The sequence below is a fragment of the Akebia trifoliata genome, chromosome 9, assembly GCF_017979445.1.
Source record: "Akebia trifoliata isolate Shusen 1 chromosome 9, ASM1797944v1, whole genome shotgun sequence".
NCBI classification, from domain to species: domain Eukaryota; kingdom Viridiplantae; phylum Streptophyta; class Magnoliopsida; order Ranunculales; family Lardizabalaceae; genus Akebia; species Akebia trifoliata.
The window spans coordinates 24,478,188-24,491,352 of NC_141383.1; the positions used below are offsets into that span (position 1 = coordinate 24,478,188).

General features: G+C 34.0%; 1 protein-coding gene across 2 annotated transcripts; it reads right to left on the minus strand.

The window, feature by feature from the left end:
• Positions 1–7,958: 7,958 nt before the first annotated feature.
• On the minus strand, positions 7,959–12,086 carry LOC147394911 (transcription factor bHLH79-like). Of its 2 annotated transcripts, none has more exons than XM_086454613.1 (6): positions 11,400–12,086; positions 10,995–11,207; positions 10,364–10,429; positions 9,695–9,763; positions 9,518–9,589; positions 7,959–8,407 (listed from the first exon to the last, which is right to left on the minus strand). In XM_086454613.1, exons 1-6 carry the CDS (start codon positions 11,721–11,723, stop codon positions 8,291–8,293), a joined length of 861 nt encoding a protein of 286 aa, XP_086310739.1. In that variant the 5' UTR covers positions 11,724–12,086; the 3' UTR covers positions 7,959–8,290. The 2 variants fall into 2 exon arrangements, with proteins under 2 accessions (XP_086310739.1, XP_086310741.1); XM_086454615.1 differs by having other exon boundaries at positions 10,995–11,204; positions 11,400–12,074.
• Between the last annotated feature and the right edge of the window lie 1,079 nt (positions 12,087–13,165).

Sequence of the window (13,165 nt, forward strand, 5' to 3'; positions counted from 1 at the left end):
ACCCAACTTGCCCCTTCTTCAAAAATCCTTGGTGTTCTTAAAGTTTAAAGATCAAATTTTAAAATTCTTTCATCTTCAAACTGTTAACCTCTTAATTACATCATTTTTAATTTATTCAATCTCGTTATCAACCCATTATCTCCAGTGTTTCGTAAATATTCTTGATTTTTTCATCAAAATTTCATCTATGTACTTCTCTAAAAAACCTTACTTGTACTTTAGGTATGAATGTTGAAGTAGAGAGAATCTTAACAAGATTTATGACGATGGTTAAAAATCTACACCTTAAGGTTGAAGGTTGATTTTGGGGAGAAAACCAATATGTTTGTCAAAGATTGAAGACAAGGACTTTTGAGTTATTTTATGATAGTCTTTTATTATAAAACCTAGGTCAAGGGATCATGTCATCAGTTTCAAAATATAAGGGGACATCTTTAATATTGACCCAAAATATGGAGGGGTGTGTCCAAATAACCCTATAATCAAAAGTTTCTAAATAGATAAATGGATGACTAAAAGACATTTCCACCATTAGTATATTAGCAATTGCATCATTAGTCCTTTACAGCTATTGGCATCACTCCTATCAACTCCGAATCTAAAATCTTTGATGGGTCACCAACCATTTTGAAACTTTCTAAGAACAAATAGGGCTCATGGCATGTCCTTTCCACCGTATGGCCATTTTTCGTCCATTCCAATAGTGATTCAATCGATGGTGATAATGCACATGTTGTGTAATCAGTAGGTTTTGCTTTGAAGTTTCTCTTTGAAAGAGCCCAACAAGATTTTTTGTCGTCACATCGTAGCAAAGCCAATCGATTATATATAGCAACAATAGTGAATTGAAAGGTAGGAAAAGAAGGAACTACATGAGAGAACTTTGTAAGATTTATAGTAATGTGGAGGTTTGATAGTATTGTTGGTTTTTAAACCTGTTTACACAGATCTTTAACCCTAACATTTAATCAATTTAACCAATGAGCGTTGGTCACAGAGGCCAAGGCATCCCTCTAAAAAGGGAGAGGTTCCTGAGTTCAAGTCCCTCGTTGATCATCCACATGAAATTTTCCTTGCTTACCTGGTATGTGTAGTTTGTGAGGGTATTGCATCTACTTGGGGGATTTGGGCGAGATATGGTGCTCTAAGAGGACAGTTGCATCGCCCTTGCTAGTCAAGGACTATGATCCAAAACCCCCGTCACACACATACATTTAATCAATTTCATCAAATAAACAAAATAATGGTGATTTCAAATTGACGACACACGTATCGATTAGCAAGCTTAAACCGAATAGAATGGAAAGATTCTCAAATGCTCTTGAACAACGGATTGCAAAAGCTATCTCTACTTTTATCTTAACTTGCGAACACAAGATTAGAAAAACATGGTGCTCTACCCCCTACCATTCTCTAAGTTAAAACGATGGGATGAACTTGTAAGATTGTGAGAGGGAGAGGACATCCTCCACCTTTACAAATGTGATATTTTCTAAAGTCACCCCTTCATAGAACAGTAGGAAACCTAGGAGGATATCACTCCACTGTAAATTAGGAAATCACATCTCCTAGAGAATGAAAACTTTCACTAGATTGCAAGTTCTAGTTTTCGATTTGAACCAAACTCCTATATGAAAAACTCATCAATCCAATCAGGAAACCACTTCTATTGGAGTAATAAGAATTTCATTAAATAAAAACAAAATTGGTTTTGAGAAAATGTTTAAATCGATTAAAATTCCAACAAGAATTGTTCAATAAGGAGGTATTGTTAAATTATCTGTATGCATTTCATCGGTTGAGCTAAGTGTATTTTTATAATTTTCACTAATTTATGTAAAGACTTATTTTGTTAGGGATATATATAGTAATTTTCTACCAGAGAAGCATTGTAATTTCTATTTGACCTTTGTAAATAGTATAATTGATGGGGATCTGTGGGTTTTCTCTAATTTAGGGTTTTTCACGTAAATCTCGTGTTGTGGTTGATTTTTCTCATTTATTTTTATCTTGTTTGTTATCTTAAATTATTTCGTGCATGAGGTTTGAAGGTTTTTCCAACAAGAATTGAACTATAAATTCAGAGTGTAACTATGAAAGGATCGGCGATGGACGTTGCTCTTGGTCCCTCCACTACTGAAGGCCACGATTGGGCAAAATTTTCCTATGGCACAAGCTTCGATACAAGTCCTCCCATTTGTCACTAATCTTTGCTTTTGTTAGTGATTATGATGAGAGTGATCCCCATCTTTGCATTCAACATTTCTATTCAATCAAAGATGATGGATTAATGAAAAGCTTATTTGTCTTACTCAATCAAATCCAACCCCCATGACCAATGAACCCACATATCGAGCTGGATCAACTACTAGCTTTTGATCAATTTTTTTTTTTGATAATTGGGTATCCCTGTAGTCAATGGACAGGTCTCGTATCTAGGCTTTGCTTTATCCATAGACCATGGTCTTGTCTAAGGACTAGGCCTTGCGGCACGTGCAACGCCCACACATCACACGCACCAGGTAAGTGAGAATGTGCCCTCACAGGTGGCTTCCTGAGGAATTAATGCTCACATTGGTAACGAACTCATGACCTTTAGTCATTAACACTTATAATTCCGAAATTTCCATTGAGCTAACCCCTTGGGGTTAGCTTTTGAACAATTGTTGGTGGAAGATACTAAGCGAACGAAGTTGTCTTAGGTAATTTAGGCATGTTGATCGTTGTTATGGGTCAACCTGTTTTTCCATTTTTTTTTTCTTTCTTTTAAAAAGAAATGCAAAGAAATAATATTGTTGCCCTGCATCCATACCCTTGATTCATCAATCAACACTCAACACTTTTAATTGTGTTAGATATATATATTTTCTTGGAGTTTATTTATTTATTTAATTTTTTTTTTCTTTGGGGGGGGGGGGGGGGGGGGGTACATGGACTCTAAAGGGGACATGTTAGAGAAATGGTCAATGATACATTGGAGTCCGACTTGGAAGGAACCTCCTCGTTATAAGACATGTGGCATTTTGAATTTATTTCACGTCCAATATTTCTGTTAAAATTAGAAACACCTCCTTAAAACAATGCCACGTGTAATCCAATGAAAAGGGTTTCTTCAAAATTTTGAAGCGGACTGGTCGCTTCAAAGTTTTTTCCGATACATTGGATACGAAAAGTGTGATCCCCAATGCAGTGGTATCATTATACACATACTTTACAACCTCACAAACGTCACTTAGATTTCTATGGATGACGACATGGTTTTTAGGTCCCACTCAAGATAAAATCATACTGGATTTTTTAAAAGAATTTGGCATTAATTAGATAAAATAAGATTAGAAATTTAATGCAGATCACAACATTTGCAAAAATTATAGGTCAATGGATTTGAAGTTTTGAATCACAAATACTTGTAATAATTGTAGATCGATACACACAATGTCACATTCGTGTTGTAGGCGTGGCCAAGATCGATACAAAACATTGACTCTGAAACATTAAATGCATCGGGTTGTATTGAAAAGTATCGATTTGTATTGGAATGTATCAGTCGATACTATATCGATTTTTTCATTAATTGTATCATATTAAACTTGATTAATAATATTCGATCATAAAATTTTATTTTATTTAAATTTAAATTATTAAAAACCTATAAAATGAATGTAACATCAATGTAGGCTTTGACCCTATCCCACCCTCCAACTAATTATTATACTAAAATAAAAAAAATCAAAATCATACTCTCCACCCAATTATTTTATATGAAAAATATCAAAATAAATTGACTCGGCCAAGATTTTCAAAATACCAGTCATTTTGACTTTTGAATGAGTCAATGTGTTGGGCCGATCACATTGACTCATTCGTTCGATTACCTCCAAGACTGCCCAAATTACTTTAGTATTCATTTGGTTTGCTTAAATGTGTATTATTTGATTTAAAGCTCAAACTTCTAACCACATATATATATATATAGATAGATAAAGAAACTTTAATAAAGAAAATAAAAGCAAACTTTCACTTTAATCTTTATTGGTGTCACTGGAAGAACTTTGGTGGCATTGATTTGGATTGTAATAATGTCCTTTTATTTTTCTTTGACCACTTCCCCCCTTTCATCATTTCGAAAGTGGAAGAAAGTAATTGAAACTTAAAAGTTTTTAATTCTACAAAATTATGAATATAATTTGACTTTTCACGGGCATTTGATCGTGCATGAAAAATAGGTGAAAATGTTATTTTCTCTGAATAACATTTCCATGGAAAATGAATTTTCACCTTCATCGAAAGATCCTCCCAAATTTAGATTTCATTTTCCCATCTAGACCTACAAAAAATGATCAAACTTGAATCCAAAACCTTAAAGTTACATTGTAATATATCAACCAATTGAGTTGTGGGTACAAGCCTCTCAACCCACATTCTTTTTTTTTATTTTCTCTCGTTCTTTTAAAATCTTTAACTTGAATATTCCTTCTAATCAAAATTATATTTAACTTTCATTGAACATGATCAAAACAGAGGCAGATTTACATAGGGGGCACTTGCCCCCATAAGAATTTTCGTAGTCTATGAAGATACATGAGTTATTGCAATGGATAAGAAAATCCGTCGTCATTGCCCCCACAAATTTTTTTCCTGTATTTGTTGCTCTCGCAATTTTTTATTTTTAGTTTTGCTCCCACAAGTGCAAAATCTTGGCTCCACCCCTGGATCAAAACATCTTTGTTGACTTTCCTTTCACTTATTGCCAATTGGGTTTACTCCCATTCTTTTTAACAATACGTGCATTGCTAATTGTGTAATGATTTTGTAACTCAACTTGACAGGATAATTCAAAAATTCACTGACGTGGCAAATGTAAGAAGTGTAGATTTTTCCTCGGGATACACATTTGCACATCCCCATAAAACATGTGCAATTGTGTATCTTAAGGAAAAAAAAATCTACGGTTCTTACACCTGCCACGTCAGTGAGCTTTTTAGTTACTCTGTCGGGTTGAATTACAAAATCAACACTCATACTAATTTTATCTTTTTTTTTTTCACTTATTTATCTCAGTGTCCTCTTTATTCCCATTCTCAATCCATACAAGTGATATTTCGTGATTGCCCACTATTTAGCTCAATAAAGTAGAACATTCTTATTTTCATTTTATAAAAAAAAAAATTATTTTTGTTGATTGGGATGCATTAGTCACATAACACTCAAGTAGCACACCTCCACTAGTCATTGATATCTCCATCTAGTTGCTTTTGACACCCCAAATTTTGCTTATTACACCTCAACTAAAAATAAAGAAAATAAGTGAATAGTTAAAAGAAAACATAAAAGTCAGGGTGCCAAGAGAAGCTCTCCCATTTTTTGTTTTTGGTTGGATTTCTATTTTTTTGGGTTTAGGATGTTATATGAGCCTTATCATAATTGTAAACAACTACTGAAATTGTTTGAATGATTGTCATAATGTTGAGATTATAATTTGAGCAGCCTTTGTAGTGTTTGAAGATTGTGTTTTAATCTTAATCGGGGTGTGATAAATAATTTAAGAAATTGTAGTCTAATAAATAAAAGTTGGGTTGCCACTAGTTGCTCTAGTTCTTGTTTTTTTTTTTTAAGTTAATTGAGACGGAACGGTCACATAACTCTCTAGCAACACACCTCCACCTTAATCATCTAGTTCTAATTTTATAATCACCATCCTCGTTGATCATTCCATCTTCTTTACTATTATAATGAGAGAAGGTTGAGGTGAAAAGTCAGAAGTGCCAAAATTTGGATTTCAAAAATGCCATCATCTTAACATTTAAAATTTAAAATTATCAGGGTCACTTTGGTCAAAACCTGCAAAATCTAGAAAATTGCAATCGACACGTCCCTGAAGTCACGAAACTCCCATCTATAAAAGGGGAACAACACTCCCTTACTGAATAACGTTAAGCACTCCTTGTTCCACACAAGAACTAAAGGTATTGGGTGATTGAAATTTCTATTCTACATATAGAAGAATTGCACATACAAGGGAGATTACAAGATCGGTTTATACTATTGGATTTCTTGGTACTCTCAATTTATTCATCGATAGATAATGATGAAAGGGATGCTCAAATCTTGCTCAGTTATTTTGATTAATAATAGTGTAATATTTCGATTTGGATTGGATTCAATGATCCTTAGAGACATTGAATTTGTGATTTTTACTTGTTTTTCCACATTTGTATTATTATGGACTCAATATCCTAAAGTTGATTTTAGTCTTACACTAGCAATTCAATTGGTATGGACATTCAACACACAAGTTTCCAACATAGTCAGCAATTTTGACATCTCCGACGCATTGTGTTCAAAGACAAAGCTACCATATTACATACTATCCACTATGAATCGTATTTAAGTATGAATTGCACGATTCATATGTGAATTATATCGGAACCTGACATTGAATAATTCTTCTTTTTAGAATAATAATGCCCCAATTCACATTGGGATATCGATGATGTTTTTTTTTCCTCCCCATATTGTTTGGCTATTTGTTAAAGTGATTTACATGAAGAATAACACTTGACATTACTTTAGGTGGAACTCCTCATGTGTCACTAGGGCAATACTTTCACTAGTAAACAAATAAGTTCTCCAACATGCATGACCTAATGTTACTCTACTCAATGAAAGTCCCATCATTCCTTCCAATTACTAATACCCCCACTTAGAAAACTCCAAGCTTTATATGAATGTAGGATTGCACATGCACTTTCAACACTTCATTACTTTAGATGGAATTCCACTACGACCATAATAACAAAAACTGAGTTCTTTTTTAAGAAAAAAAAAATGCGTTTAAAACATGTCTTGTATCTCTAATGGTTAAAATGATAAAAAAAATGTGACTTTTTCATTGTAATAAAAAAATGACGTTTTGTTTCTTGTTGTTTGCTTTTTTTTTTTTTTCACATTTTTTTCACAGGAAAAAAATATTAGACACTTTCTTTCTTTTTCTCTTGATGATAATAACTTGATTTTATGAATTTTCATATATATATATTTGGGGGGGGGGGGGGGTATTTTTTTCTGAAGTTGTCCCTTACTGTTTTAAACCTGTACTCTGACTTTGTAACTATAACTTCAACCAAAGCTCATGATTGTTTCGTTTACAAATGCTTCCGATCAGATAACGAAGCTAAAGGGACTCTTCATGTGTCACTAGGGCAATATTTTCACTAGTAGACAAATAAATTCTCCAACATCCATGACCGAACGCCACACTATTAATCAAAGTCCCATCATTCCTTGCGATTACGAACACTCCACTTTGAAAACTCCAAGCTTTATAGGAGTGCAGGATTGCACATGCACTTTAATTCTCCCCAAACCCATGTGATTCCATTAACAGTTGGGTTACTAGTAGGCATTCCTGTTAAATATCTAACGGATGTTCGTAGAACAAACTAATGAATAATAAATGATTGACATAGGGAAACATTTTTCAAAGTATCTTCACCCACACCAAACACCGTGTGCCCTAAAAAGAAAAGAAAAAAAAGAAAACTTACATGTTTCAAACAAGAGTAATGATTTTCTGACGCCCCCATCACAGAACCGTAGACCATTTGCCTCAGGATACGTATAATCATAAATCTTTTTCTTGTGTATCCCAAGGCAAATGATCTACGGTTCTGTGATGGGGGTGTGTGTCAGAGGGGGGACATCAATATTATCACGACTCTTCAAACAATTTACAAGCAAGCAAAAGTGATCGCACACTCTACATATTTCCCTGTTCATTCATAAAGTACAGTGAAATAATCCTCTACTAAAGAATACGGCATCCAACTTAATAAAGAATAGCCACACCACAGCACTAACTCTTAATGAAACACAATGTTAAAACAAGATCAGTATTATATGGGAATATGACAATGTCTGAAAAAAAAAAACACCATTATTTAGTGAGATTGCATATATAATCTAACAACAATCAATATTTATTATAAGAGTTTCTGTTTAAGTTTACTAATACAATGACACACATGAAATCCTCTTTAGAGAATATATGGAGATTAAAAAAAAAAAAAAAACTGAATTTTCTAAATCACATAGAAATGGAGACTGTTGAGATTTTAAATTTAAGTTCAATCATATAAACAGAAAACAAGTCTCCAAACCATATGTAGAGAATAATATAAGGTCCCTATTTGAACTAATTAAGATGACCAGGATATACTTTTTGAGAGTCAAAGGAGGAGGGGAGAGGCAGCTTGATGCCCTTATTGCCAATTGATGAGGAATTTCAAAATTATGTAGCTTTTTCAAAGCCACCACCAACCTGCATATGTAGCCACTCAGGTGGTGATACTTGGCCATATTCCCTTGTTGCTTGTGAGACAAATGCAATGCCAGCAGTATCAAATGTCTGTGTAGAACAAAATAACTTGTTTAATGGACCATATAACAAAAAATGTCTAGCATCAATTTTTCTTTTTCTGTACATCTGTTTTTGTTAATATTCATAATGACATATGTTTTTGTCAAGATGACAAAAACCTGTATGCATTAAAACTGATTTTATGCTTTTTCTCCCTAAATTTTATTTTATTATGAATTTGAAAAAAATAATAAATTAGTATCAGTATTATTTCAAGAGTTGTGATAATATGACGCTCCCATCACAGACCCGAAGATCATTTGCCTCGGGATACTCAAGAAAAGATTTGTGTGTCTGCGTATCCCAAGGCAAATGATCTACAGTTCTGCGATGGGGGCCGTGTGTCAGAGGGGGGTGTCAGAAAATCATTACATTCAAACCAAAAAAAACGTGACACATAAATCTGTACAATTCTACGAGATGTTTCTACAAGTAGGGCATTTCATAAAAAATGCTATAATCTATAGGATCAGATATCAAATCATGCATTTCTCTCCAGCCACACCATGAAAGCAAGACTACGGCACACCTGCTTTGGACAGCTGATAAGTGGGAGAACAGTCCAAAGCCAAAGTAGAAACAAAACCAGAGGCATGAAAACATAATAAACAGGGAAGTAAGAGGGACACAAATTTTCCCAAGGGCATTTCCATAATTTCATTGGTATTATGTAAAATATATATGTTCGGTGAAAGGGTGTAATCTGTAACTGTGAATTTTCTCTTCATAGTGGCATTGGTGTGATCCGGGGACGTATCTCAATCTTGAGGGAACCACGCAAAAATATCTGTGCTTTTTGTGTATGATTGCATCTTGCTTTACCTTTTCTTTATTTATTGCTCTTGGATCGATTTCTCAACCATGGACTCTATCCGAGTTGATGACCCACTTGGGTTCATTTTTGTAAATGTGAGGTCTATCATATACTTTTTCAATGATAAATATTCAATTTTCACAATAACAAGGTGTCAATGCTTCTCCAAGAGAAATACATATAAGAACATAAATAGCACTTCAACTTTTATTACGATGCTTTTTACGTTGTTTAACATGTTAAGCTAGACATCAAGCATGATTTTCAGTCCTCAAGTTACTTACATCTTTGGAAGGAAATCCATCAATGCTGAGACTGGTTCTCGAATTAACTGCTTCAAGTTTCATCGACAGGAACTACAGAATCGAGTAATCTAATATAACTCAGTTTCATGTACGGTGATGGAAAGAACAGTGATAACCTATGGCAGCAACATTTATAGAAACAGGAAGGAAGCATACCTCAACCTGACGTTGAAGTGATTGAATGTAATTAATTATCTCATCAAGGACCAACGCTTTTCCGATAACCTGTTTCAAAATGAAATATCCCTAATTAAGAAACATTCCTTGGAAACAAATCAAACTGAAAATGGGTATCAAACCCAAGATTTAAAATGTCATTTAGGAGGAATGTTTTGGTCCAGGAAAAAAAACCATACTGTCTCCACTAATACATTCTGATACATAGATTTTGTTAACGTGTGCATTAATACACTTTGGGATCTGATTTTTGTACCGAAATTGCCCTAATTTTTTTTGTTTTTGACCAAAAATACTCCCGGTTGCTTATTCCCAAGGTGTATTTAATGCATTTTAACATGTGCCCTTAGGGCACACATTAACAAGAACCTGATACATAAACATCCCCAAACATTCAATGTTTGGGGGGGTTCAATATTTCATATCGGTCTTGGCTGATACCGGTATGTATTGGCCAATACTTTCAAATATGAACAGATCACAAATAGATCTTGGATGGTCAACTTATTTGGAAGACATGAAAAACACTACAAAAAAAGGTACAAAATTCACTAAGATTTCCTCCGCAAATGAAAAATATAGATCTCTACATACATGACAGGTGACAACATTAAATTAAAAGCATAAAATCAACAAAAAATACTTCACCTTATTACATCCTGGGACCAAATCTTGAAGAATTCTCATCCGCTCGCTAATTTTTTCTCTCCTTGCCTGTTCAATGAGCCAATTCCAGTAAGTAAAACGGGATTCGTTTAGCTAATCCCAGGTAGGCGGGATAAGGTTTTCATGATGATGGTCCACGATTTTACAACAATTCTAGTTAGCAAAACAGGATTCATTCATGATCTACTGTTTTACAATCTATGTTATACATGATTTCCATATTGTGCACATCAGACACAAACATCACATTATAAAAAAGGGTAAATTACCATTTCGTGCGCTGAATATGACAAAATTCCAATTTTGACTCACTGTTCATTTTAATTCCCAAAACATGAAAAACGAGATAAGATTTGTCACTTTCATAACTAGTGAGATTGCCACTTTTCAAATAATTATCAATGATCTCACTACCTTATATCAGCGAGATCATCACTTTAAAATACCTACAATCTCGCTCTTCATGTTAATTAAAATGAACAGTGAGTCGGAATGGGAATTTCGTCAAAAGTTGATCACGTTTTTAGGGAATTTCTCTTGTATAAATATGTGATTCTAAGTCAATTTTCTCTATTTAAGGTCTCATCACTTTTATTTGGATAAAGAAAATTACTCTCTCTGCTAAGCTATGGCTATCAGTCGCTTGACCCCTTCTTGCTCGAACATGAATGTAGTCATGTTTAGGCGGCTCGGAGGGTTGGGTGCTTTGTTCTGCTGCCTTGTTAGCGGCACCCGAACTCGCTTCCACCTCAGCCTCACCCTTCAAATCCACATTTTCTTCTCTAGATCCCGAAACTTTCAGACGTTTAGCGTCACAATCGTTCTGCTTAAAATCGAAAACCAAACCAAATCAAACCACTCCAATAAAATTTAAAGAACAACTAAACTTATAAACTAATAGAAAATCATAAAATCACCCCACATTACTCACCCAAATCAGATTTACAATCTCATACACATTAATTGATTTAATTTTCAGAAAATTTAACAAAATTAACCAAATGAACACGAAAGTTACCATTTCATTTCCACTGCTAATAGATACAGGTTTCAATGATTCGTCATCTGAAGCTACATCTCTTCGCTTCTTCCCTCTCTGTTCTGTAACATTCAACCCAACAACCCCAACATTTCGATTCCCAAATACACCCGAATTTTGTACCAAAACACTGCTACTCGAACCCAAAACACCACCAGATTCCCCAACACCACCACCACCACTTAAGTTAATCGAAAATGGCCAAATCTCAGTAAGACTATACGAAGACGCGTTCGCAGAAGGAAACGAAGCTTCGTTTATCAACGATGGAGGATCCATGTCATCTCCAGAAACAAAATTCATCAAACAAAAATAACTTACTAGAGCTTATCATCCAAAAACTCACTCTAGTTTCTTCGAATTCTAGAATCAAGACCTAAAAACAAACTAAAACCAGCTCAGAAGAACTCGAAAACCTTAAAACCCTAGATTAGTTAAAAAAAACTCGTACTTCAAATCCGCGTTTTTTAGTTCTCTAATGAGTTTGAGTTTCTGTAGATAACGGTTTAAAAGGAAATAGCGAACGAAAGCCAGAGAGAGAGAGAGGTGGGGGTGCGCAGTACGCCACTTCAGTCACTGTTTGAGAGAGACATCGGGAGTTGAAAAGAAGTGTGAGGTTTTCTCGGAGTGTCACTCTCACATCAACACACAAGTACAGCGTACGAAGTAGAGGAAAAGAGAAAGAAAATGAGTGAGCGTTTCTTTTGGACAACTCGATATTTTATTATTGAGTTCTTGAGATATATTGGCTGACTAAGGGTTTACTAAGATCTTTTTCAATTAAGAGATTTGCTATTGCCACACCAACTTTTACTAATGACACATTGATTCCTATGTAAATCACTAAAGGATTGGTCATAGAGTGTAGTATTAGTAAAAATTGGTGTGACAATAGTAATTCTCTTAATTGATTAAGATCTTAGTTTTCTTTTTTTAAGTATTTTAGTTTCCAAGGTGAGGTTTCCTTAAGGTTTCGACCCCAAGACTTAGTCTGCGTGGTCCCCAAATGAAAAATCAAAGTAATAGGAGTGTCAATGGGTACACATTTAATTCTACTCGATAGGCACCTACGAGTAGCTGGAACCAGAACTGATTGTTTTACTCGATGGGTATCTACGAGTAGCTGGAACCAATTTGTTTTACCATTTAAATGGTTAAAGGTATTTGTGCATTTTTCATTTCATTAATAATATGTTTTTTTTTTTCAACTTTTCACATAAGTTGCGTATTTTAAATTAAAATATTCATTTTCTTATAAGTTTATTACTTAAAATAAGATTTATTTTAGTTTTTTTTTTTAAAATTAACTTATATATTTACTAAAAAAAATTGCAATTATATTGTTAATTGTTTTGTAGAAGATGTGTTGTGTTCTTAGAAGATTTTTTTTTTCTTTATATTTTATGATGAAAAAGAAACTTGCATATACGAATATAGAATGTTTCCATCACTTGATATTTTTTTTTTCTCATCTGTTTATTAAGAATCAAAATCGATGGGTATTTGGAATTTTGGTGGTTTTGATTTCGATTCTCATACCTCAACGTGTATTGAACTGACTTTATGAATTTTCGTTCGATCTTATCAATAGCAAATTGTACACAAAGATCTCCGACAAAATTTTAGGTCATTGATTGACATGGTTATTGTATTGGACCACCTGACCTACTCTACTCTTTGAAGAATTCAACAATCAAATAGATGGTTCTGTTTATCCAATTGTGTGTGTGTGTGTGTGTGTGTGT